The 27977-nt window shown below is 35.1% G+C and overlaps 4 protein-coding genes across 6 annotated transcripts; all 4 read right to left on the reverse strand.

The window, feature by feature from the left end:
- Positions 1-1673: 1673 nt before the first annotated feature.
- On the reverse strand, positions 1674-9059 carry LOC114750399 (uncharacterized). Of its 3 annotated transcripts, none has more exons than XM_028938999.1 (13): positions 8518-9059; positions 7799-7959; positions 7539-7616; positions 6491-6570; positions 6069-6153; positions 4943-5362; positions 4572-4679; positions 3269-3336; positions 3054-3141; positions 2860-2931; positions 2720-2773; positions 2056-2177; positions 1674-1905 (listed from the first exon to the last, which is right to left on the reverse strand). In XM_028938999.1, the coding sequence occupies exons 1-12, from the start codon at positions 8954-8956 to the stop codon at positions 2097-2099; spliced, it is 1734 nt and encodes a 577-aa protein (XP_028794832.1). In that variant the 5' UTR covers positions 8957-9059; the 3' UTR covers positions 1674-1905; positions 2056-2096. The 3 variants fall into 3 exon arrangements, with proteins under 3 accessions (XP_028794832.1, XP_028794831.1, XP_028794833.1); XM_028938998.1 differs by having other exon boundaries at positions 8503-9059; XM_028939000.1 differs by having other exon boundaries at positions 8499-8778.
- A 942-nt stretch (positions 9060-10001) lies between these two features.
- Positions 10002-12912, reverse strand: LOC114750403 (putative RING-H2 finger protein ATL21A). The gene is made up of 2 exons (XM_028939002.1): positions 12130-12912; positions 10002-10617 (listed from the first exon to the last, which is right to left on the reverse strand). Exons 1-2 carry the CDS (start codon positions 12848-12850, stop codon positions 10142-10144), a joined length of 1197 nt encoding a protein of 398 aa, XP_028794835.1. The 5' UTR covers positions 12851-12912; the 3' UTR covers positions 10002-10141.
- A 1005-nt stretch (positions 12913-13917) lies between these two features.
- Positions 13918-15254, reverse strand: LOC114750404 (putative RING-H2 finger protein ATL21A). Its single transcript, XM_028939003.1, has 2 exons — positions 14675-15254; positions 13918-14578 (listed from the first exon to the last, which is right to left on the reverse strand). Exons 1-2 carry the CDS (start codon positions 15174-15176, stop codon positions 14166-14168), a joined length of 915 nt encoding a protein of 304 aa, XP_028794836.1. The 5' UTR covers positions 15177-15254; the 3' UTR covers positions 13918-14165.
- Positions 15255-20199: 4945 nt separating this feature from the next.
- Positions 20200-23410, reverse strand: LOC114750402 (putative RING-H2 finger protein ATL21B). The gene is made up of 4 exons (XM_028939001.1): positions 23339-23410; positions 21168-21462; positions 20803-21096; positions 20200-20315 (listed from the first exon to the last, which is right to left on the reverse strand). The coding sequence occupies exons 1-4, from the start codon at positions 23408-23410 to the stop codon at positions 20200-20202; spliced, it is 777 nt and encodes a 258-aa protein (XP_028794834.1).
- Between the last annotated feature and the right edge of the window lie 4567 nt (positions 23411-27977).

Below are 27977 nucleotides of genomic sequence, written 5' to 3' on the forward strand. Positions count from 1 at the left end.
CACACGAGGTCATAGATGTGATTCTGCAGAAAGTTCAATTTTTTTTTCCCTTTTTTTCCCCTTTAATCTTCTGAATTGAGATTCACTTCATAAATTATTTACTTCAAATAATTTAAACTCGACAAGTGACTAGCGAGTAGCGACCGCTGTCTTAAAAGAGCCAAAAAGTTAAAAAGCTGTTCACTCCTCAGCCAATATATTTACTCTTTTCCTAAGTTTGCGATCACAATTTCATCTTTGATTTGTGAAAGATCCAATCAGGCAAAAACCCAGGAATTATATTTATTAGAGAAATGTGGGGGGGGGGGGGGGTTTGGTTCCACATGTCAAACGTCAATAGATTCTGATAGAACATGTTTGACCCTTGTAGAGGTTGAGAAACACCCACCCCACCGACATGTAATGAAGGAAGTTTGAGGATCTTACGAGATAAACATAAGTCGTGCGACCCCACACATTTTTCATTTGATTCTGTGAACTCAATAGTTTAAGTGGGTTGGCAACTACCCAAAAAAAACACGACATCATTTTTTTTCAAGTATTTCAACCCGGCCCAACTGGGGCGGCTCGATTGTTGCTCCATTTGTTCTCCTGGCCTTTGAATTTTGGTTTTTTCTCCCATCAGGTTTTTCATTGGTTTATCCGTTTTGTATTGAAGGATCTTTTTGGTTTTTTTTTTTTAAAAAAAGAGCAGTGTCTTGCTACATAATGAAATATGATCATGCTATCTTAATTTCTTCATAATTTTGTTTTCTGGCAAATATAAATACGCAATTTCAATTTCTTATAGGCATGTTTAATTTTTTTTTTGGGCAAAAGTTTACCAAGTGAAAATCAATTCTCCTACTCACAAGACACTTCTCATCAGTTTTTTATTCATGGAATTTGGGATCCTAATAGGTTTGAGTTATCCCGAGCCCTTCCTTACACGTTTTTGGGGGGAAAAATATTCAATATAGGGTCAATAAAAGGTAAATAAATTTATATAAGTTATTTTGAATTTTTTATTTTGAGTAGAGGCGCCTTGATTTAAATTTTAATTTATAGGTATCAGTTTGAAGAATAAACCAATTTATTCACGACTTATTTCATAAATTTTATATATTGATGGTTTTTAATTCCAAATCTTCCTGCTCATAATTTAGAGGGAAAACATCTTTTTTTCCCCTGTAAACTAAATATCCTTTCATGTGACAAACCAAAAAAAAGAAATGAAAGAATAAAAATAAAATTACATAGAGACTGAGAGAAATTACACCATTTATAATTTATGAATAATTTTAGATACAGATAATTTATGAATAATGTAACTCGATAGTTATATTTTGTATTTCATATCCATAAGTGTTTTTTTTTTCCCTTCCTCATTTTAACTACTAAAAATGGAAATAAGCTTTTGAGCGGACAACTGTGAGTTGCAAGGGCGGCAGTTATATCAGACTAAAAGACTCATAACTAACTGGCTCACTTATTGATTATTCCTGAAAGCTTGTTGCCAACTAAAGAAGGATTATTACTTCACTTTTGGAATAAAATGTGTTATTCCACTTTTTTTTTTAAAAAAAAATAGTAAGTTAAGATGAGGCTAGACCAGCATGAGCGCATAGCTACAACCACGAGGAACCCCATTTTTAAATACCAGCAATAATTGGGCATAGAATTGCTTGCACATTATAGGAAAGATCAACAATGATTACTCGATAATAAATAATAATCCCTAATATACTATGGCTTTAAAAGGCCTGCTCATCTGTAAAATAGTGCAACCAAGATGATTTAAAATGAATTTACCCACTATGTGCTGTGACCTGTGATCCACGCTCGGCTTCTGGAGACAGAAGGCCCATCTTTAGTGGCCCTTTTCAGATGCCACGCCATCCCATTTCATCGGATACAAGTCCGCTCCTATTTCGCAAGCGAGACATAACAGCGACCGTTTTGTCAGAAACAACTTGGCTAACGTTGTTTGTTACAAGGCAGAGGGAACAGGATGCTGCACTCTATTATTCTGTCAAATGTAGATCATTAAACTGGGAAATGGGAATTGACACTCACCTAATGATGCAGCCGTATAAACCCGGTGCGTCTGAACATGGTTAAACTTCTTCATCAGGTAAGGGCTGTGAGCTAAGAAGTCTTTCGGCCTCATCATTGGCTTCGACTTGTATTTTCCATCTCTGCATCAAAGCATATAATTAGTAGGGTCGCCAGGGAAAAAAAGGCAAAGGCTAGCGGCAATGGAAGAATGAGCACATGGTTTGATTGGAGAAGAGTAACATGGTTATTATCACAATGACGTCCTCGTTAAAACAGGATTTCACTTTTAAGACTGTACGAAATTGGGAAGCTAATTCTCCCTTTATCATATAAAGTTAGCACTCATACTACGGTCGCTCAGTCAGTTATGAAGGAGGCAAATCCTAATGGCTTTCCTAAAGCTGCATGTGAAGGGGAAAACAATGGTTTCATCCTACATTTCCTGTTAATGCAAACAAAAGCTCATTGTTTCTTTTGGTTTACAAAAGAGAGCAAAACTAATATCCAAGGGAGACAACTCAAAAAGAAAAAAAGAAAAAAGAAAAAGCTTATTGTTGGCATTCCACTTCTTTAGTCTAAGCAGTACAGCACTCTGAGCAAACGCTTTTGTGAATGTTTATTATTGAGGCCATATTCAGGTCTACAATGTCAGATACGAGGCTTCCATGTAAAAAGAACATACCTCCTCAAGATTTTCAAGCTCCATGATTTGTTGTATCTGTTCCATGATACTATCCTGTACAGAAGTCCTCAGTTGAGCAATTATCCCAGTCATACCAATATAATATCAGTCGTCGCCCAAGATAAATATGACAGAATTACCGCATTGCTGGCAGTTTCTGCTGCGGGAACATCAGTGTCCATCTCCACCTCAATTTCAATCATTGAAGAGATCTGTCCACAAAGTACTCTCAACTTGCATTTTTTGACGGAACTAATTCAAAAACACAACCAGGAAAGCTAGGTTTTCTAAACCTCAGAACCATACAAGATTTGAATTGTCAGAGAAGCCTTACTCTGGCATAGCTGTCAATCAATTCAATCCGTCCCGTGAGGGACTTTTGCAAGCTCTCTTGTACCCTCTTGATTCTACTTTTACGAGCCCTAGAAGAAGGGGAAATGAGAAAATAAAAAACTTGAGCAGACCAACATAAATGGTTATCTACACGGAATAAAACAGTAATTTCAGGGGTACAGTGAGAATCAAGAAGAGAAGGCAATGGTAATTCACCGATATGAGGGTTCTCCAACGACAGAAATTTTGTTTTCCAGTTGGCACATTCGAGCCAGCATCCATACCTACAGAGAAAAATCATATTTGTATGACTCAGACTACGGTACATGCATGCCTACAAAAGGAGAAAAAGAACAAATTATTTTTCCTTCCATTTCAAAATAATTATTGCCTTTAATTTTAGCCTTGTTTCAAAATAATTGTTGCTTAAGAATTTCAATGAAACGTTAACAATTTTTTGTGCCATTTTTCTATGAAACTAATGGTAGGTAGAGTAAGCGCCATGATATTTTTAATATTTTAATAAAAAATCTTTAGATTTTGCTATAATCTAAAGTCTAGACTATTTATTAGTTTTCTCAATCTATGTAGATAGCCTTACATGATAATTATTTTGAATCAGAGGAGGCATTATCATCGAATAAATTTTCATGAAATATATAACCTCAGCCTTATAAGTGAGAAGCACCACCCAATGAGCTTTGCTCAGAACATATCCAGAGGCTACTAGGGGCGTTTATCTAAAATTTACAATTATATTGCCCAGAAATAAATTATATAGTTTGCTTAAATGATAAATTTCTGCATTCAAAGTTTAAGAACTCGTCTTTGGAAAATGATTGATTGATTGCTACTCAAACATACGATGCCACTTACATATTAAAAGCCTGATAAAGCTATATCGTGGCAAATGAAATACCTTGAGCCATCACAACTCCAATGATGTTTTCTTGTTCATATGCAAAAATGTGCATCAGATTTCCATGTGGCGCACATTATGCATGCACATAGACATGCCTGTTGGGTGAACATGTGCGATGCAAGCCCAGAAGACCAATTACAGCACAAAGTAATGTTTGAACATGACGGCAGTTTAGAGTGAACTTAGAAAAAAAATTAATATAACTGACGTTAGGAGCCGACTGAAAGAGCTTTTTTTTTTTTTTTTTTTATAATATCGTCCTTCAATTTCAATCTTGGATGATCTAAAACGATATTTCTGCTTATTGCAATAGAAAAGAAAAGGAGCTAGATGGATAGACTTCGTTATCATGATCTCACGTCAGCAGACTTTACGTCACATCCTTCCTTGGTGATTAATCAGATTCCCCAAACAAACCTACCCATGTTCTAAATATAAGACCATGAGATGTCCAGAATGTAAATGCATGCTAACAAATTTTTCTCTACAGGGAAGTTGGAGTGGAAGAATAGAAGAAATAGAAAACTTCGGAAGGAGAAAGGCTTAGAAAAAAGCCAGAATTCAATGTACTAATGAAAAATCACGCAAGTAGCACACCTCTTTTTCAGAAGCTTCTTTTAGGTCTTTGATGCGAGACTGAAGCACATCATATTGAGATAAAAGTTGCTGTTTGATAGCAATTGCTTCGACTGATCCTTGTGGAAGCTGCCACCATGTAAAAAATAAATAGATGTAGATTAAATTGATGGCTTTATTTATAATATTCAGAATAAATTGACGGATATATGGGTACGGGGCAGTGGGTGCAAAGGAAAATGAAGCCATGCTGATTTCAATAGATTACAATAGTATAATAAGTTACAAGAGTCGCATGTGAAAAAAACAAATAAGGAAAATAATATTAAAAGAAAGAACTAAAGTACCTGATTCAACTTTTCACCAAAAAAATAAATAAATAAATAAAGTACCTGATTCAACCGGGGGAAAACAAAAGAATTTAATGTTGCCCCAACAGCAAGAGATGAAACTGCAACAACTGATATAAACTGGGGCAGGCTGGGGTCAATAAGTCCAGATGCAGCATCACCGGTTGCAAATACAGCAAGAAGAGGAAAGAGGAAAGAGGGTTTAAGCAATGATGAATCTCCTTCCTTTCTTGGGGCTCTTAACAGAAGTGATTCTCGGCCATCTTTGTGGTTCGTCAAACACATAGCCTCACCAGGATAGAAATCAGGGGCCCTAGGACTAAACCTAAAGGGGCCCACCTCTCTATAGACATTGGATGGAGCTGCCACAGCAACAGTTACCCTTTCTCCTACTTGCGCTGGCACATCAACTGTTTCAGTGGCAAATCTATGCGTACGAGCCATCCCTGAAGGGGTCTGCACCTGGATGGTGGGAGAATAAAGAATTAATGAAAATAATTTAAGAAATGACTATTAATATCTAGAAGAATGGACATGAGCAAAATTTCTGAGGCCAGCACCCCGTTTGATAAGAAACCATCATAGCACAAACAAATAGCAAGTTAAAGGACAGACAAAAAGGACTAATGAAGATGGGAAACATACACCACAAAACAAGAATGTGGTGCCGGACACAGAAATTTGTGGTACCTGTGCTGTAAAGACTAGCCCCAAAAAAAAAAAAAAAAAAAACTTTACAACTGTGCCAGGAATAGAACCATTAAGTGCACATGCCTCTAAGAGAGATCGTACTTGGGGTGAAATGGTTGAAATCATAAGCTTCAACTTCTATAATGAAGTAACCATTCCAGATGTTTTAAATTCTTAGTAAAGAGCTAACAACAATAGTGAGATGGCTAGAAGACAGGTAAATAAAAAATCAGAATAGTTGCAAAGGTCACAACTTTTTCATTTATTTATTTATTTACTGAAGTTGCTACCAGCAGAAGGATGTGCTATCATAACTTAGAAATGTAGAAAAATTGATGCATCAAAAGATGTTCATTCCATAGCTGGATTCTGAACTTAATAACCAACATGGACATGTCATGTAAAGGTCCCCATGCATGATTATTTAATCAAAGGTAGACCCAATGATAAACATCAAAAGTGAGTGAAAAGTGAGTACCACAATAGAATGAACTGCAGCAGGAAAGCTTTGCTTCTTCAGTTGAAGGAATTTTAACCCCCTTTCCCATGGCGTAATATCCATGCTGCGTTCGGCATGAGGATATCCTTAGGCAAAGTGAGTATTCCTTGATTAACTACGCATGCATATTGTTCAATCAACAAAAATAAACAGAGTGGAAAATCTCAATTGTGTTGCTTCCTGCTAAAGCTACTGGTCTTGTGGACTAGTAGAAACTTGAATCTGAAAAAGGAAGTTATAACTTATGTATCCTCCCTCCTTATTCTCAATATAATAAAAATAAATAAAAAAGTTTAGAAAATACAAATTAGCCATGTCCACCAAAAATTAATTTTAGGAGAATTGTTTTTAGTTGAGTAGACAGAAAGAAAATAGTAAACGGAATGCTATGATTAACCAACCTGATTTCTTCTGATTGAATACAGATTATGTCACCAGAAACAAGTTCATATTGGTAGCGACACTTTGCACAGGATACCAACTGCATAAGAAATATTATTTTGCGTCCACCTTAGAAGTTTCATATAATTATGAGAGTTTTATACGCATATAAATGTGAGAGAATCAACCGCAAAATAATACTACCTCCGGTCCTAATTATAAGACCCAGTTGACTAATTTGAGGAGATTAAGGAAAGAAGTTAAGTTAGTTATTTGTAATAAATAAGTGTTGTCTTTACTAAAATATCCTTACTAATCAATTATATTGGCTAGGACTATAATTATTAGAAGGACTATCTTGAAAAAAAATACATCAATATAAGAGACAAAGTGGATTAGGGTCTTATATTTAGGACCAAAATAAAAGTCAAACAGGGTCTTATATTAAGGACCGGAGGTAGTACTGCTTGCTATGCCAAGCTAGGATCACAACATTCCCTATTTCCATGTAAGAATTATGCTGATGAGACAATAACTATAGATGGCCCTACTTACTCAAGTATATTTAATCATTCTCAAACAAACCTGATGGAAAAGAAAGGGAGTAATCTAAGGATGAAACCTCTACGAAATAATAGTTAAAATTTTTTTTTCCCCCTTGGCTCTTCCTTCTAAGGCACTACTATAGCACATTTGAGTCGATGTAAGCATACCAAGATTAAAATTTTGGCAAGGTTTAGGATTAATGAATTATAATTTTATTTGCGGAAGAGGTGGCAAAGAATAGGCAGTTTTCTAGTGCACTGGATGGATGCTGAACCTAAGCTTACTCTTATTCTCAATTTATTATCCCAATGAGGTGTGCTTGTGTTTCTTTAAAATGATTAAAATTACAAAGATATCCAAAGAGATAGGGATAAATACATTAAAGAATATGTCAACGAAGTAATAAAAATGTCCTAATTTTGTTATCCTGGAGTGATAATGTAGATCTGCCTCCCTAATCAGATGCAGCTGCATCAAATTTGTGACATAGGGGTCTAACATGCAAAGAACACATGGAAATACCTGAATACCTTGTTGTGGCTGTGCAACAGCAACGGCTATCCTACAACTAGGACATCTGACTAACTTTCCAAAAGGAACCTGCAAAAATATCCACAGAGTTATGATAACAGTAATATTAAAAGCATCAATAACAAAGCCATAAATAAATATAATTTTGAAAACATCAATGAAGTGGGAGATGGTTTTAAGTTAAAATCATAAATGAGGCTAGTACAGTATATGAGGCACAAAGGCAGGACATAGAGATGTTTTAATCATACCTCCTCACCAGGAGATGCTGCCACTTCACAAATATATTTAATCACCCTAAGAGCATCTGAAACCCTCAATGATGATGCAAGACCCTGAATTAACAATGTATAGACATGTGCATTTGGCCTAGACCACCTCCATCTCTTAATCAAAGGACCGTCCTCAGCAACTGATCATGGCACATCAGCATCAGCATTATCCAATTGAAAAGCAAAAGCAAAAGAACAAAGTGAATTCACAACGTAACTACCACATCGGTTCTCAGAAAATCAGCTTTCAGCTGGCAAAGAATATCATCTTAAACCAACAGGACGGTAAAAGAAATCTTAAACCAGACGCAATTTAAACCTCTAGAGTTTCACGTTTGTATTTTGTAATCTAGATCAGCAACTTGTGTTCCAAATGTTAAAACCCGCTAACAACAAAGGCAAGAAGGGAAATCTTCCAAGACAGTTACAGCGTGCTTTTGATTTTTAATTATCATTCTTGAGCGTTCACGGTGGGCTATATATCTAGAGCGTGAAATATGTAGAACTGCTCATTACGTCCTCCGTAACGGCTAGATTGGGAGCTAAGTCGTCTTTATTTTATTATTTCTTCCTGGTTGGTTTAAATTTAATTTTTAGTTTCCTTGGGAAGTTTGGTTCTGTTGAGGCCAAGAAAGAGTTATTAGTGGAGCAAAATATCGAATACTGAAGGAAGAGTTACCAACCGTAATCATAATAACCTTGATTAAAACTGGCGCGCATAGCGAAGAATACCGACAAAGCCAGCTCTGCATTGTTTCGATTAAGTGCCGCTGATATAATGGAGCAACAATCAGCCGTGCAAACGACACCTTCATCTTTTCTAGACCTTTCAGCGATCATCTGCAATGCCTCATTGGCGTCTTCAGCAGCAGCAATTCTTGCGAGCAACTCTTGGTCCAATAACTCGGAAACGTTGTTTTCTGAAATCTCATGATCGCTCTCGCTCACAGAAGCTTTAGCCTTGATGAATTTCGATATATTGAACGAAACTGAGGAACTTCCCAGAAGCCGAGGCAGAAAAGAATTGTTGTCACAGTGAAGAGCGCATGTTTCGCAAAGTTTAGGGAGACTTGGAGGAGAAGTAGGAGAAGGAGGAAGAAGCCGAGAGAAGCGAGCAGCGCACGTGGTCAAAGTCATAGCAGGGATGGAGAAGATTGGAAGGAGATAACGGAAGTCTCACTGAACTAACCTTTCGCGCCGATGCTCCATTCTGGGTGTTGCTGGAGATCAGAAACGAGAGGCGGCAGGCGAAGCCAAGTAAGGGATACAATGCGCGTACAGGATCATAAAGGATAACGGTGCGGTAGCATTCTCAGCCGCCCAATAGAGTCGAGACAAATATCTCATCCGTCAACTATTTTTAAAATTTTTTTTTTAAAAAAGAGCATCTGAAATTCTGAGCCTCTTGACTTGAAGGAATTATTTTAACGTTTGAAATTTTATTATTGAGAATGATTTAAATTAAAGTATTACTACTTTATATGTATAAACTTTTACAGTATTTTCTTTGTATAAAAATTTATGAAAGTCTTATTAATAAAATCTTCAATGAAATTATTTTTCCTTAATTTTTCCTTACAAATTTCGGTTTGAAAAGTTATTCAGCTAAAAAGATTTGGTGTAGCTCATTGTCAATTAGTATCATATTTTAGTTTTGTACTCCTTTGATTCTAAATATAAAACTCTTTTTATAGTTATAAAAAGAGTTTTATATTTAGGACAGAAATAGTATATCTTACCTTTAATTATATGCAAAAGTTCTTAAAATGAAAGTTATTGCATGTCATAGAAGATGTGTTGAAAAATGCTGAATAAAAATTACACCTTACTCAAATTCAAGTGTCAATCAAATTCTTAGGGCCTGTTTGGATGCTCCAAAACCGTGGTTTCAGAAACACTTTTCCGCAAAACGAGGTAACCTCCTCCACATATTTACTTCGTAATCCGTAAAAGCACTTCTGAAATCATGGTTTGGTTTCTATCCAAACACTCCCTTAGTATGTTATTTTGAACCAGCTTTCCATAATTTTAATGCACTTATCTAAAATTTTAAACCAAATTACAATCTGCTTAATCATCTTATACACATACCTGTCCAAAAAAAAATTCTTATAAACATACTGCAGTTGACCTTTTTCACTAAATGGAGTACAGTAAAATTGTCTCCTTTAAAAGATGATTATACTCCAGTGGCAATTAATAAAATCATCTGAATGCTAGTGTGTACACATAAATCGTGATGAAATTCGTACGGCGTATAATACAAGCAGGAACAATGGAACATGCACCTCAAATCTCAACAAGGAAGTAATATAAATTTATCTAATGTGAAGAGGATATGGAGGAAGAAGGGGACACAGATGATGAAGCCGAATCAGAAGCAGAAGAAGGTGTGAATGTCGGTGAATTCCGGCAAACGGGACACGTGGCGTTCATCCTGAGCCATTCATCTATACAGTGGGCGTGAAAATAGTGATTGCAATCGGGTATGGTTCTCAAGGCCTCCTTGGGCTCATACTCCGACAGGCATATTGAGCAAATGTTGTCATTGGGCTTCGGTAGCCGCCTGCTCTCCCCCAGAAGAGTCATGGGATACTTTTCTATTGTGGACCCATCGAGGCCCATTCTAAATGGGCTGGACTGGACAGCAAATGCTGTGATAGGAAGATCTGTGCTGGGCCTCGTATTCCGACGACGTCGTATCTTGCCACATATGATACAACCGAGCCCAATTAAACACAGGACTCCGGGTATTCCCACTCCTATCGTTAGCCCATATTTTACGCCTTTTGGAATACCTGTTTCAAATTTTCAAATGTACCCTTAATCAATGGATCTTTTTTTTTTGGTGTACCGACAAAAAAAATGACTCATCTATCAGTCCAAAAATAGTAATTATAAAAGAAAAAAAACTTAAATCAAGTTCCTTATATTCATAGTGTCAAGTTTTCCAATCACACATGAGCTATGGTGGTCATACGTGATTGCAGGACCTGACATAATGCTTATAAAGAATTTAATACAAGTATTGTCTTAATTATAATGAATTCAATGTTTTATTTTAACGATTTTTTAAAAATTTCAAAATTAAATAGATCGAAGATAATAATTAAAATTTTAAATTTTTTTTAGTCTTTATATTTTAAATAAATAAAAAATAGGTGATTGGAAAAATTTGCAAAAAAATATAAATGATTTCTCCTTTGATATACCACCAATGACCAATGGGAATGTGAGGTGTGTGGATATATTGTCTTATATCTCCTATACTAAATTACTAATGCCCGCGTAGAATTTTCAAATGGTCAACAACTTGTCGGAAGGTAAAAATGTTAGTACTCCTCCGGTCCTAATTATAAGACCCAATTGACTTATTTGAGGAGATTAAGGAAGTAAGTTAAGTTGGTTATTTATAATAAATAAGTGTTGTTATTCCTAAAATATCCTTGCTAATTAAGTATATTGGCTAAAACTATCATTATTAGAAGGATTATCTTGGAAAAAAATGCATAAATATAAGAGAGAAAATGGATTGGGTCTTATAATTAGGACCAAATAAAAAGTCAAATTGGGTCTTATAATAAGGACCGGAGGAGTATTAATTATAAAATCTCATTTATAGATTATAAATAAAATTTTATAATTTAGACCAGAAATAGTAGTATGTTCTTATGGTTTTTTAAAGGATGACAGGGATGTACGCATATAGACCCCAACCTAACAAGTAACAAGCCAAGGGTTCCCAATTTTCCACCTCAAAAAATGTTTTAAATTTTCATGGGTCCCGCGGGCTCTTGTAAGTAAGCATCTATCCTACGGCAAAACTTCGCTTAAATTATCTGATCCTAATTCTTCCCTTCTTTTTGAAACAATGGCACGAGTCACGACCGCTTCAATCTCCAACCACCCCAGGATTTTTGAACAATAGAAAATCTGTATCACCTGGACCAGTTTAGTCTCCAACTGACGCTAACCACTAATTAACTACACATATCACAAATTTCAAATTTAAACCCAAAACTTTGGCATTTCACGAATTAAACCGCATATTTGAGTGTTTTTTCATGTCAAAACTAAGGAATTCATTGTGCGAAACAGAATCTGGAGAATCAATTCACTGTTAGCACAGTTTCATGCCTACGAATTGGAGTTGTTAGAACTTAATAGCTCCGGAACATGCTAACTGATGGAGGAGAAAACAATGTAGTTAACTTTACTGTGTCGAGTTCGACTAATCAAATAAAACTTAGGCGATCAGAACGATGATCTTAGGAAACAATAAGAACAGAGAGAGACAGAGAGGAGGGTACCTGAGCTTTCCTGGGAACGAGAGAAACATCCTGTTCGGAGCCCCATACGCTCGGCGAATCCACAATCTTGTCCTCGAGATTCACAGAGGCCACAACGTGGCCTGCCCCACGTCAACTGTAAATCCTCGCCGATATCGACCCAGAAAGACCACGGGTCTATGGCGGAAACCGGGTAGGGGACAGAAGAATTAATGACCTCACAAGATTCATTCCAAGGCGGAGGAATGGATCGCATCCAAACGTACGTCACAGCGAAAGAGGAATTAGCAGGATCGTTAAGACAACGAACTGAAGTGAGTAGACTCTGCGTCAAGTTGGAAGGGCAACGAAGAAAGGTGAGGTTGATGAGATTGTAAAGGTCAGGATCGAGTTGGCAGGGCGAAGCTGAAGAAAGGTTGAGACCCTTCAAGAACCGTCTTGGAAGGCACTGACCAGGATCGTTGACCCAAAGGGTTTGGGAGGCATAATCGATGTCGTTGATCACCAAGTCGCCTGATTCTGGCAGCGTCAAGATGGTCTGGCTCTGATTATTGCACCAAACACTGAACTTTGGGTAGCTACATCGACGACTCTGGTTGACTCCTCTTAGACCGAAAGGGAACTTGATCTCGATTCCTCCACAAGACCTGCTCGTGCAAGGCTCCACTTCTTCAGCCACAGTTGCGCCCGGGATTATCAGTAACAATAATAATAACAACAGAGAGGCTAATAAGGGAGTCATTTCAGAGAGATGAAGCTGCCTATTATTGTTGTATAGCTCTCCTCTTTTGTTTGACACAGACAAGGGGAGGAGGGTGATGATGTTGAAGCTAAGCTTAATTAGTGGGACCTCAGAAATCATTCTATTTTATCTGTGTCAATGACTGGCCATGAATAGATTACTGCAATGCAACAGAGGGAGTTCCCCAGTAACTGTCCAACGCGTCAAAGACGACAGGGACTAGAATGATCAACTTCTGACTAATGCATGGTTTAACTGGTTTGCTTGTGGGTGCATCTCTCGCTCCACAGCTAACCAACCCTTTGGGTTAATTGAATTCTTCTCTAAGCAGCTTTCCCGACCTAACCCCGGCCGGTCAAATATGGTGATCCGTAAAGGCCCTTCCTCTCTCTCTCTCTCTCTCTCTCTCTCTCTCTCTCTCCCCCCAGTTCTCAAACAAACACCCAACCAGTTCTTGCTATCTGAATCTGAAGTCAAAGCCTGCTTGGTTTTTTAACCTTATATCTCTAAACCACGCGCCAAGCAGGTCGATTACGTGTTGGAGTTCAATTCCACGTACGTCACCTTTGATTGAGAAGCTGGTATAGATGTTATGTTCAAAAATAAAATTAATCACTCTTCCTTTTATTACTCTTCAACCGTTAATATTCTTAATTAACTAGTAAAAAATAAAAATATTGGCAATTTTATTAATCATATAATTTTTTCCATCATTCATATCTACCTATTTTATCTATTATCTATTAATGGTAAGATATCATGATGTGTCGCCAGTTTTCGAAAGAAAGAATGATTAATTAATGGGAAAACAATCATCTTTTTTTTTTGGGGTCCGCACTTTAATTAGCATCCGCTCCTCTTTGTGACTCTAAAAACGAGTCTGCCATCGACAGAGTAAAATGACCGTTGGACCAACCTCTCCCTACTTAATTACAAGGTTTGCATTATTTATTTATTTCTCAGTCACATATTTTATTCAAATATACCGTGACTCTGGAGGCGAGCATGACCAATTCAACTTTTATTTTGATCAGCAGCCTAAATAAACTAGCTAGTCGTATTAAATTTTATTTCCTGATAAGACATAATTAATAAATTAACGATGCAACTATAGGGCATTGACAATCAACAGTTCAGTAGTGATGTGGATGAATTGCTTCTGATACAGAACCCTTCTGCATCAGATATATGCTTTTCACTTTACAATTCAATACCACAAGCCCAAAACCAATTTCCTAGCTACAAATTAAACACAAAAAATGAACCATAAGCAACTGTGAAATGCCAAGAACAAGAGAGGCAAAGAGGAATATAATTACGAGTGGTGGGGTAATTTTCGACACAAGGGACAAGTAGCGTTCATGCGGAGCCATGAATCTATACAATTGGCGTGAAAGTAATGATTGCAATCTGGGATTGTCCTCAAACTGTCTTGGGGTTGGTAATCACTGAGGCATATAGAGCAAACGTTGTTGTTCGGGTCGGGCAATCGTCCACTATCCCCAATCCGGGTCATCGGATACTTGTCTATGCTTTCTCCATCAAGCCCCATAACTACTATAGACGACCACCCTGCGACATTATTCAGTTCAATATTTCTGCTTTGCCTTCCATCTTCGTTCCTTCTTCGCCTCCCTTTACACATGTACACGATTCCGATCACACTGAGCAACCCAGGAATTCCCACTCCAAAGCCTAATCCATAGCTGGCAAACTTTGAAAGACCACCTTCACAAGTATATATCTAAAATCATTAGTATCATCTTTATCAGCCATCGAAAGAGGCGCATATCTATTTGTGTGAATTAAGGGATATATATATACCTTGGTGTGGTAAATAGCAAGCGACTTCAAGACCTGTATTCTTCAAGAACTCACACCGTCCATTCTTCGCCACACAGGCTCCACAGCTTGGAGTGTTCCATTGCAAACCTATATGAGCGTTCCGGTCCACCGAGTATAGTGTATTGGTGATAGAAAAGGGAACTGTAACAGAGGAAATGGGCTCACACCACTCGACCCCTGGCGTAGGAAAGGGAGGATCTGACCAAACAGCGACCACCGAATAGTTCTGGTTGAGGTCAGAGCTTAAGCAAGGGATGGGTCGAAGTCGGTACTGCCAGGTGACGTTGGAGGAGCAGTTGAAAAAGGTGAAGTCCATAAGGCTATAATCATCGCTGAGTTGGAAGGTGGAATCTGTGAAGTTGAATTCTTTGTTCATGAATCGTCTGGGGAGGCAATCATCGGGGTCTCTGATCCAAAGCTTTTGTTCTTCATAGGAGATTAAATCCACCAGGAAGTCTCCAGCGTGTGGGAGATGAAGCATCGTTCTGCTTTTGTTGCAGGAAAGTTCAAAACCAGGGTATCCACAACGAGTGTTGCTTCCATTCGCTAATTCGTCTCTGACCAGCTGGAAAGGGAACTGAATGGGAATTTCGTTATATATGGGGTATGTCTGATTGGACTTCTGCCAGCGATCGGGAGTTTGACCAACTTTTGAGCATTTACTCGGAATTTTTGTGCAGGACTAATCTGTAACATCGACCTCTGGAAGATTACCACGTTGACCAGCCAATGAGTTTTTTTTTTTGCCTTTTCCCCTTTTTGACCTTTCTTATTGAAAAAAATGCATGAAAATTATTTTTTATTTAAACTGCATTTAGTACTTTAAAGTATATTTTTCAGGTATGTTCGTTATTTTGAAGTATTGTGTTTCATCCAGCACGTTGAAATATTTTTTTTCAGATGAATCTCACATCTTAAAGTATTTTCTGATACAACTATCTAGCATTCTAAATTATTTTTTAGACAAGTTCAGCATCATAGAAATATTTTTTGATTCATCCATCATCCTTAAATATTTTGTCTAATGTATCAAGTATCCTAAAATATTTTATGATTCATCTAACGCTTTAAAATATTTTTCAGATGCATCTATTGTTTTTACCAAATACAGATGAAAAAATATTTTAGAGTATTGGATGAAATTTAATCCAAAAATAATTTTAATATATATTACCTCATGTCCTTAATATAAGAGTTAGTTGACTAATTTGAGTAAATTAAAAAAACTAGTTAAATTAATTATTTGTAATAAATAGGTATTGTTTTTTCTAAAATATCTTTACTAATCAAATGTATTGGCTAAAACCACCATTATTAAAATGACTACTTTGAGAAAAATGGATAAATATGAGAGATAAAATATATTAGAATCTTATATTTATGACTTAAATAAAAATTAAACAAACTTTTATATTAAATACTGAAAATAATTTTTTTGGGTGATGAATATGGAGAGAGAGAAAAGCCAAAAAAAAAAACTAAGGTCCTCCATAAGGGTGGAAATAGGCCAGGCAGCCTGTCAAGGGCCTGTGGCCTGGCCTGTAAATGGCCTGACCCATTTAGATATCAGACCAGGCTCAGGCCTGTAAAAAGGCCTATTTGCTTTATCAGGCCAGGCTCAAGCCTAATAGTAGGCCTGTTAGGCCTGTCAGGCGGCCTGGGCCTGTTATCTTTTTTTTTTAATGTTAAAATTATAAATTGATAGGAGGGACTTTGCTATTCTGATTGGTTAATTGAGAAAACTCGATCCACATAAACATGTTATCTAGAGCCTATTGCATGCGTCATTTCATTTTCATTCTCTATAATAAAAATAATTGATATATGTATAATAACAAATATTTGAACAGAGAAAGAAAACATAAGTGCATTAAAAAAAAGCATCATTCATTTATTTGATCGATGCTTATAGAATATATATATATATATATAATTGACCTATTATGTTTTAGACCGTATATATGTGTGCTCAATCTAATTCTTATTATAATAGTTACTTAATTAATCTAAATAAATAAATAAATTATAACAACTGTAACATTTTTTTAAAACAACCATGTGTAACAACAAGATCAAATATCATTTTGTTAGTAAATTAGTCTGAATAAATGATAAATTTAAAATATAAAAGGGATTAAGGATGTTTCATATTTTAAACTAGATCTAGTTATCAACTAATTTTTATACTAAAGATAGGATGAAGTGATATTTTTATATCAGAATGAAATTATGTTTTCTAATAATTCTTCATATTAGATTTCTTTTTTGGCCTAATGGGACATGTTTTACAAATTGTGTTAATTTGATAATTTCATAGTTTTTGTTTGCATTTTAGATCAATTAGGTTGAATTATTATAATTTTGAATTGATTTATGTGTGTTTAAAATTTATTAAAAAAAAGCCTCTTAACAAGCCACAGGCCAGACTTGATTACAAGCTAGGCTCAGGCCGATTAAAAAGCCTTTCACAGGTCGCAGGCCAAGCTCAGGCCAACAGGCCTCGTAACAGGCCAGGCCTGTTAAGAGTGAGGCCTGACCTGCCCTGTTTCTACCCCCAGCTACTCTTCCACTCCTCCAGCACTCAAAACGCTGAGCACGGAATGCAGTCCCATAAAAGACCAACAAAGAAAGGCCATCGAGCTAATAGCCCAAACAAAAACCCTAACCCGTCACCAAAACTAGAAGAGAAGCTGCTGTCAAGTTCACTAGAGAGGATCCCCGTTGATTTGCCGGAATCCGTGGGGAGACAATGTCATCACCGGCACTGATGCCAAAGTAAGGGGTGGGGGTTTGAAACAACCACCCCCAAAGGACCCACCCCTCTTGTAGGCTAAGAAGCAACCAAGAATGGTTGTTACGGTTATGGGAGAACACGTAGAAGCTGACACCTACAGTTACCGGCCAAATTATACCGCACCGGAGAAAAGATAGAGCTCACTGTCAGCCACCCACTTATAGACCCCGCTTGATAATTCATATACCTAACACTAACAACTTTGAATCGCCCCCGCCAAACAAGACCAACAACTATCATCTGAAAGATAGAACAAAAGGCAGCAGAGATAGTCACCAACAGTGCGCTTCCCCCAAAAATGTACATCCAAGCCATATTGTCGAGATTTGGTCTATAACTATCAAAGCAAGCACGTCGGAATCAAAACCCACAAGGGTTGATTATTGCCGGAGAGATAAAGAACACCACCATAGAAAACCCATCACCACAAAAAAAGAAAGAACGGACGACACAAAGGACGGATATCCCCTCCTTCGGCGGAGACTGCTGAGGAGGGACACGCCGTGACCATGGCTCACACAAGGACGAGAAAACAACGACTTCCACCGCCTTAAGAGCGTTCCAAGGACGGGAGAGGAAAAGCTCGCCCTAAAGATGAGAGTGATAACCAGTCAATAAGTTGGACAAATAGAAAGTTGTGTGTACATATGTCCTGCTAAAATTGGTTATAGTGACGTGCGAGTCCTCTAGCGTACGAGAGAGGATCAAGATCACAATTTTATTAGAACACTATATACAGTAAAAATAATTACCCAAATGCTACACCGTGGAAACTATTTACATATATACTACACCTTTTTAAAACTCATTCATATCAAGATGAACTTTCACTCTGACAACTAATTTTTTCAGGTGAAAAAATGAAACTCGTTTAGGAATGAGTTCAACTATCTCTATTTTCGGCAAAAATTATAATTAAGGACCCAATTTCATCAACTTCCGCCGAGTCCCTGCTTTTAAAATCGTGGAGCAAATTACAGTTAAGACCTCGTCTCATCAGATATATTGCTTATTTTCTTTTACTCTACATCTTCTCCTAAATAGAATAAATACGAGTAGATTTTGTAGAAAAAATTTTCTTTTTATCTTAGTACTTCAATTTAGAAAATATATATAAATAAATTAAATAAAAAAATATTTAAAACTTAACAGGTTCACAAATTTTACAAAATAGCTAAATAAAAATATTAAAAACTTTAAGTTCTTAAAATCACTTAAAATATTCTTATTTTCTCCAACACCCATTCTTATCTATTTTATTTTTTTTGTCTTGAATTAACATGACACTCTCACTGTGATAGTTTTCAGTGTTTGTTTATTAAATTATTTTAAGAACTTAAAGTTTTAAATATTTATTTATATATTTTCTTCTAAATTTAAGTACCAAGATAAAAAGCAATTTTTCTATAAAATCTACTCATATTTATTCTATTTTAGAGAAGTTGTAGAGTAAAAAAAAAAAAAGAGCAATAGATATGATGAGATGGGATCTTAACTGTAGTTTGCTCCACAATTTTAAAAGCAGGGACGCAGGACGGAAGTTGATAAAATCGGGTCCTTAGTTGTAATTTCCGCCGAAAATAAAAATGGGGATGTTTGAACTTGCTCATGGCCTGAACGAGTTTCAATTTTTCACCTGAAAAAAATTAGCTGTTACAGTAAAAGTTCATCTTGGCATGAACAAGTTTTAAAAGGATGTAGTATATGAGTAAATAATGTTCACGGTGTAGCATTTAGGTAATTATTTTTACCGTTCATAGTACTATGATAAAATTGCCGGATCCAGATCCTTTACAAGGTCCCCTCATATATTCCGGGAGGAGAGGGTATCTATCAAACCCGTATAGGTTTTTTGGGGCTTTTGGACAACATCAAACACGAACAGTTTGCTGGTGTCAATATATCGTACATTTAACTCAATAATTTTTGCCCAGCCCGTGAATAAAGATATGATTCTTTTATTTTTTCCCCATTGTGCGGCTTGCTAGTGTAAGACCAAATAGGTTAAAAGACATGTAGCAACAGTCAAAGCACAGTTTAGCACTGCTGCTACTACTATTATTATATTATTATATGTGTCTGGTTTAATAGAGAAGTGGAAGGGAAATACTCCTCCGGTCCTTAATATAGGACCCAATTAGTGAGTTGGTTTTGGTCTTAAATATAAGACCCATTTTTCATATTTATCAATTTTCTCTAAATTACCCCTATGGATACTCCTTCAACCATAATCAAGTAGAAGAGAAAAATGAGGTATTAAAAAAGATGATATGGTATTTTAGGAAAAACGTGTCACATTTCTTATAATTAACTAACTTACCTAATTTCCTTAATCTAATCAAATTAGTTAATAGGTCTTATATTAAGAACCGGAGGAGTATGTGTGTAAGTGGAGATGACAACACATTTACATGGCCAATAAAACATGCGCACGTGCACATACATATATTTAAGTAGGGGTCAGCGATGGATGAGAGGCTGGTGAAGGGTGGGACAACAATGGAGATCCATGGGGAAGATGACGACACAAGGGACACGTGCCCTTCTTCTTGAGCCACCCATCAATACAATGGGCATGAAAATAGTGATTACAGTGAGGAATGGTTCTCAATGTGTCCTGTGGTTCATACTCGCTCAGACATATGGAACAAACATTGTCACTTGGATTGGGCAATCTTCCACTGTGACCAACTTGTGTTTTCGGATACTGCTAAATGGCTGACTCATCAAGCCCCATTCCCACATCAACAGATTCCGCCGTGTTCCTCTCCGACGCTGCTCCGTTCGTCCTCCGTCGTGGCAAGCCGCTCGGTCCCACCTTAGTCCCTAATAAACGTGCAAGTCCCACCACACCAAAGCATATCGTCCCAGCTACCCCCACCGCTAATATTTTGTAAAGTTTGTGATGTGGAGGTTCTCCTTGTCCGTAAAACGATTCGTTTTCATCAGTACATAAGTCAAGCAAAAATAGAAACAATTAAGCAGACCATTTACAAACACATAAGGTTCCTCTCTCTAATTTAAATAATATCTCAGTCGACTCTTAATATAAGAGTTAGATAGCTAATCTAAAGATATTAAAAAAATTAGTTTAAGACTTTAAGTTGATTAATTAATATGTATTGATTTTTTTAGATTATCTTATTTATCATGTACAGTGAAATCATCTCTTAAAATTAATGAAAATATTATAGAAAAAACATTATAAATTTGAAAAACAAAAGGATTAAAATTTTATATTCAAGGCTAGATTCAATTTCGCAGTAGATAAGAACAGCTTTCGTGCTGATATATTTCATTCGTACGGACGTACCTGGGAAATTGTCATAGCAAGTAGTGTCATCATCAGCAGAATCCGGATACGAGGGGAGTATGCAGTAGGGTTCGTTCCATTTCAAGCGAATATCGGAGTAAGGGTTTGTCCATGACGCGGGTTCGAAAGTATCATCTGGAACTAAGGACGAGGAAATCTGCCGGCATCCTGGGAACGACTTCGAGGTTGTTGGAGAGGCAGGATCAAACAAAACAGCGATCACCGAGGAATTGTCGCCGTCTGTGCCGCTGAGGCAAGGTATCTTGATGTGAGGGAACTGAAAGGAGTCAGGCACTGGGGCAGACAGTTGAGAAAGTCGACGGTGAGGAAATGAGCGTAATCGGAGCTCCATTGGAAAGGCGAACGTTGAAGTTGACGGTCCAAGCCTTTGAGGAAGCGTGAGGGGAGGCAGTTATCTGGGTCATTCATCGAAGTTGTATGGTCCTTCAAAGAGATCTCTTTGACAACAAAATCTCCGGCATCTCCGAGCGTGATCAATGTCTGGTTAAGGTTGTCGCAGAAAACTCCGAAGTTTGGGCACCCACAATCATCGCTTTGGACTCCTTTCAGATAAAAAGGGTACTGAATTGGGGGCCCATCAAATGCCGGGTCTCCGCAGAATCTTATTCCGCATGTTTGCTGGGTGGCGGTGCTTGTTATCTGATGAAGGAAAAGCAGTAATGAAAATAAGAAACAAGCTGGGAAGCTAGCCATTAGCTAGGCGAGGTACGACTGTAATGAAATCCAACGTAAAACACAGGGTATCGATGATGTTACAGCAATTCATATTCTTCAGATCATAATTTTGTTGAATTGAATCCGGTTTTAGTCGTCCAACGCATATTCTTTTCACTAAGCAAATTTGGATTACTTGAGCTTAAATTCCTTTCCTGCTATCTACCATTCATTACAGGAATTTAGACTGTTCTTGCCGTCTAGATGATTTCAATGCATCTTCAATCGTACGGTGATGTTTCCAATGGAAAAAATGGGAAAAAGTCACAGATTAATGTATTGTTATGGAATTAACCAATAAAAAAAGCAGATCAAGGAAGAGATGTGGACAAGAAAATGAGAGAATGATATTGCATTCCTTCATTTACTTCATTTGCATCACAATACAATGACATGCCTTATTTATAGGCATAGTCTTACACATAAACTACACTTATACTTAAATGATATATAATAGACAATAAACCACATGAATGTGAATGGAGAGTGAGTTAAAAAATTAAAATTATTTACTTCATTTATTGATACGATCTCCCTTCTTTTATAATACTATCTTTAATACTTAATATAAGATTTTGTTTGACATTTAATTTGATTATAATTATAAGAACTTAATCTATTTTGTCTCTTATATTTATTAAGACAGTTCTTATAGTAACTGCACATGTTAAAGATTTCTTCAAATGGTAGTTCTAGCTAATACAACTGATTAGTAACGGTATTTTAAGAAAGACAACACTAATTTATTACAAATAATTAATTTAACTAATTTTTTTAACTTACTTAAATTAATTAGTTCTTATATTAAGAATATGAAGTAATATATATTATGATGCTCAATGGAGCCAGCATGGTAATTTCACCCACGGAGATGTAAATGAGAACTGAGAAGTAGCCAATAGCACTTCAAGCCTCTACGTGTATATTAAAGTGTTAATCATGTTGTTAACATATGAAAAATCACATTATTTAACTCACTGATTCCAGACACGCCTTGAGAAAAAGTGACCGATGAGATACAGATTTAAGTTTCATTCTCTTTCAAATCGTATATCTATGGATTTACATCCCAATGACATTAAGTAGAAGTAATTTGGTGGCACATAACGAAGAAGCGAAATGTAACGCACAATTAATAATTGCTTTTCCAAATTACATCAGGATAGCACCTTGAGTATGTTGGTGATTAATAATACATGCTTTGCATAAACAGAGAAAATTCGCCATTATTAATAGCATCTTCAAAACGATACCAGTCATAAATTATTATTTTGGTTCCTAGCGGTATTTGTTAATTATTATCGTTAGTTTCTTGTTACCACCAGCACCATAACCAAACGCTATATGTCTTTTGTAACGAAAAAGACTTAAAAGCGCTATTATTTTTTTAACCAAACAGATCAACATCACACAGTCAAAGAAAACTGCTTAATTAATGAAGCTCCTTATTATTAATCATATTTGCAAAATTAATTTCAAACACGACGCACCGATGGCGTAACACTGTAACCATGCATGGAGAGATTCTGATGTTATATGTAAGTGAATATATAATACGCACCGACGGTGCGCGTCCGAAACTTGAAATGAAAATCTTTGAAAATTTCAAAAAGCCAGTTGTCTGAGAAACGAGGCCTTGCGGCCAAAAAAAAAAATGACACCGCTAAATAATTTATAAATAATTTTTTAATTATGATTTATAAAATATAAAATAAATACGCGATCAGAGTGTTTTTCCCAGATGACGTAAAACATGTAAACAGTTGCACAAGTTGATCTAACGAAGTTTTACGCCCTTTACCTCAATGTGCACGTGCAAAATATCTGAATAAGCTAGCTTCAGTCCGACCAAATTTTTCCCTGCAAAAACCATCTTTAGTTCTTAACTAATGATAATAGCCCGACTAATTAATCTCAATAATGTTCGGCCCATTTCTCAATCTTAACATCCCAAAACGCGTGTGTATAGTTTTTAATTATTTTTTTGATCTGAGTATAGTTTTTAATTATTACACTTTATAACAGCATTGGTAGTCCGGAACATACCCGTGTCACATTGTTTCTTTCACATTTATCTTGTTGTCTTTTTGGAACGATTTAAAGTACCTGGAGTTCCAAATATATTTGTCTCTCTTATTACTCTTCTGATCTTTAATATAAGACCCATTTAACTAATTTGATTAAATTAAGAAAATTAGGTAAGTTAGATAATTATAAGAAATGTGACATATTTTTCCTAAAACACCATAATCATCTTTCTTAATACCCCTCTCTCTCTTCTACTTGATTATGATTGAGGGAGTATCCATAAGGGTAATTTAAAAAAAGTGGATTAGTATGAAAAATTAATCTTATGTTTAGAATCAAAACGAACTCAAGAATTGAGTCATATATTAAGAACAGAAAGAGTATCAAATATTGATAGACTTTAGGAACGCACTTCAACTTTCTAGATGCAAGATAGTGGCATGTAATTTTCTGAACTTGTGTATTTTTCACGTCATTTGATCTCTGTCTCTCTAGCGCCCGCGTCAACAGCGTCCTTAGCGCGGAAGAGGACTGGTCATCATTTCAGAACAAAAGAACAATTTTCATTTGGGCATCGCCCAGGAAAAGGACAGGTTTACTTTACAATAATTCAAAGATGGTACTATTACTTATTTGTCCGCAATAATTGATCGAGGCTTATATATGATCCGCTCTGGCTGTTGCACAGCAATTCAAAACATGCTGTGCTTTTGATGAGCTAAATATTTTTCATTAGCAAAAAAAACTTCAATAAACTTCCTTATATCTATTATGTTAAATTCTTTAATTACATATGGTTATGTGTGCTCTTTTTATTTCATATGAATTTATAATTAAATACTATTAAATATTAATATTTAAAAAATAAGATTGAAAAGTTTAATATAATAGATATAAGAAATTTGATACAAGTATTATTTTGTTAATTAATATAATGGTCCCAACTTTTATTATGCTCCAAAGCCCAGGGATAAATAAAAGGTGGCTTGATTTGGGCCCTGACAACAAAATTATCCCGAGCGCCCAAAAGAAAAAATCCAGGCTACTTCTTTATACGAGTGACTGAGTCCATCTATTAACGGTCTGGGCTAGCTTTAGTCCCCAGCTTCTCGCTATAATATATTACTTTCATTAAGAACTCATTTAATTTTTTTTTTAGTTTTGAATATAAAATCTTAATTTATTTTATTTTTCTGGTTTATTTATTTTTTTTAAAAGTAATCCTTATAATAATAGTAGTTATAACTACTATACTTGATTGGTAAGGATATTTTAGAAAAAATAACACATATTTATTACAAATAACTAACTTAACTAATTTCCTTAACTTACTCAAATTAGTCAATTAACTCTTATATTAAGAACTATATATAGTATGTTACTTTCTATCCTTAATATAAAAGTGACTCCAATTCACTTTATCTCACATTTATCCACTTTTTTTCGAGAGTAAAATACTCTAACTACCCTTCTGATTTGCATCAATTACACATACATTTCTTCTATTTTAAAAATATACAGTTTAATCCAATAAATTAGTACCATTACAGAGATTCTAAAAATATTATTTTTAATTAAAATTTATATTAAAGTAAATTTTTCTTACTATTTTACCCCTCATTCTAATAAATTTTTAAATTATATTTTTTTAGTTACATAAACTTCATTCATTTAAGGCAAACATAAAAGATTTGATTAAATTTTTGTAACAAAGATGTGTTTAAAAATTTTAAATTATAAATTTAAATAATTTATAAGATCTTTTAAACTTATATCATTTAAACTATGCGATAAACGAAAACTATATATTTGAAATATGTTTTTACAATTTAAAAGAAATCAAAGTAAATAATTTATAATGAATGTGATAAAATATTAAAATTATAAATTTTTATGATTTAGATCAAAATTAATAAATTTTATAACATAATAGAAAATTTAAAAAAATATGCATATTAGAATTATTTTTTATTTTATAAAAAATATTTTTTGAAAAATATAAATTTCTAAATAATTATTAAGTTAAAAAAGACATTTTGATAATAAAAAAATAATTTAAAGTTAAATTTAACAGTTAACTAACGGTTTGGGTGGATGGAAATTGAACGTTAAATATAGGAGGAAGGTTTGTATAACATACATTTTCAAAATAGAGGGAAGGTTTCTATAATGGAGACAAAATAAAAAGGTGATCGATGTATTTTACTTTTTTTCAAAGTTATCCTTATAGTAGCTGTACATAATAAAATTTTTATTAAATAATAGTTTTAGCTAATACATGTGATTAGTAAGGATATTTTAGGAAAAACAACACCTATTTATTACAAACAACTAAATTAGTTAACTTTCTTAATCTACTCAAATTAATCAACTATTTCTTATATTAAGGACATGAAGTAGTACTACATGTCATTAGATTATATGTCAATTTATAAGTTAAGCAAATTAGTTTAGAGAAAAACGATAAATATAATTTAAAGCAGATTATTTAACTTTCTTAATTTCTCTAAATTAGTTAATTGAATCTTATATTAAGAGCTGAATTCCCCTTAAAAATATCAAACGATCTGCTGCTAGGAAAACGTGACGATTAGATATGTCAAGAGAAGATCTATCATAGACAATAACAGCACTCTGTCTCGAAAATTTGAGTTAAAATGTCAAAACGTAGAACTCAATTGTCCTATTTGGTACGATGCATTGAAAATGAGGAATAGGGATTAAGATTGCAGTTGAAAAAAAATCATTAAAAACGTTTTTAGCATTAGTAATTACCCATTACATGAAATTAGATAAACCTATGAAAGTAGCATTGAGGAATACCACTTCTCCTCATAATATTCCTCAATCCCACATACATAGGTTTGTCTAATTCTATATAACAAATAATTTCTCATACTAAACACTATTTTCTCAACCTCAATTCTAATCCCCATTCTTTATTTTCAACAGTTCATACTAAACGGTGCCAACGGTTTCACAGGTCTCTTCCTTCCAATTCCCGAGCCGTCCAGCATCTTTTTGCAGCTTCTTGGGCACTGCTCTTCCATATATAATGTACATGACCAAAAATCAAGGCGTGCGCCTTTCTCTTTATGTATGGAGAGAGAATAAGTGATATTGAAATCTTAAATTTATATAATTAAAACTGAATCTGATATGTAGGGTGTGATTTGCAAACAAACCAGATCATACAATATATATACGGACACCTTCAACTTGGCATGCACATTAACTGGCGTACGTTTCATAATAATTGTACTGCTTTACGTTACCGATTCAATTCTTTCTGTAATCCATCAATAATCCGTTCCATATATTGGATATTGGTATTGAAAATTTCGATGGTTTCACTTAAAGTCACACGTAGAAGCTGCTGCATACATGAATATATACACGGAGGAGTATATAGAGAGAGGCGTGTAGCTATGTAAGCGTGAGAAGATTGATAGTATAACACAGCACTCCGGGTATTCCCCCTCCTATCGTTAGCCCATATTTTACGCCTTTTGGAATACCTGTTTCAATTTTCAAATGTACCCTTAATCAATGGATCTTTTTTTTTTTTTTGTGCCGACAAAAAAAAATGACTCGTCTATCAGTCCAAAAATAATAATTATACATATAAAAAACTTAAATCAAGTTTCTTATATTTATAGTGTCAAGTTTCCAATCACACATGGGCTATGGTAGTCATACGTGATTGGAGGACCTGACATAATGCTTATAAAGAATTTAATACAAGTATTGTCTTAATTATGATGAATTCAATGTTTTATTTTAACAATTTTTTTAAAAATTTCACAATTAAATAAATCGAAGATAATAATTAAAATTTTAAATTATTTTTAGTCTTTATATTTTAAATAAATAAAAAACAGGTGATTGGAAAAATTTGTAGAAAAATATAAATGATTTCTCCTTTGATATACCACCAATGACCAATGGGAATGTGAGGTGTGTGGATATATTGTCTTATATCTCATATACTAATGCCCGCGTAGAATTTTCAAATGGTCAACAACTTGTCGGAAGGTAAAAATGTTAGTATTAATTATAAAATCTCATTGATTATAAATAAAATTTTATAATTTAGACCAGAAATAGTATGTTCTTATGGTTTTTTAAAGGATGACAGGGATGTACGCATATAGACCCCAACCTAACAAGTAACAAGCCAAGGGTTCCCAATTTTCCACCTCAAAAAATGTTTTAAATTTTCATGGGTCCCGCGGGCTCTTGTAAGCAAGCGTCTATCCTACGGCAAATCTTCACTTAAATTATCTGATCCTAATTCTTCCCTTCCTTTTGAAACAATGGCATGAGCCACAACCGCTTCAATCTCCAACCACCCCAGGATTTTTGAACAATAGAAAATCTGTATCACCTGGACCAGTTTAGTCTCCAACTGA

The sequence above is a fragment of the Neltuma alba genome, unplaced genomic scaffold, assembly GCF_004799145.2.
Source record: "Neltuma alba isolate B1F8T4 unplaced genomic scaffold, ASM479914v2 tig00006435_pilon, whole genome shotgun sequence".
NCBI classification, from domain to species: Eukaryota; Viridiplantae; Streptophyta; class Magnoliopsida; order Fabales; family Fabaceae; genus Neltuma; species Neltuma alba.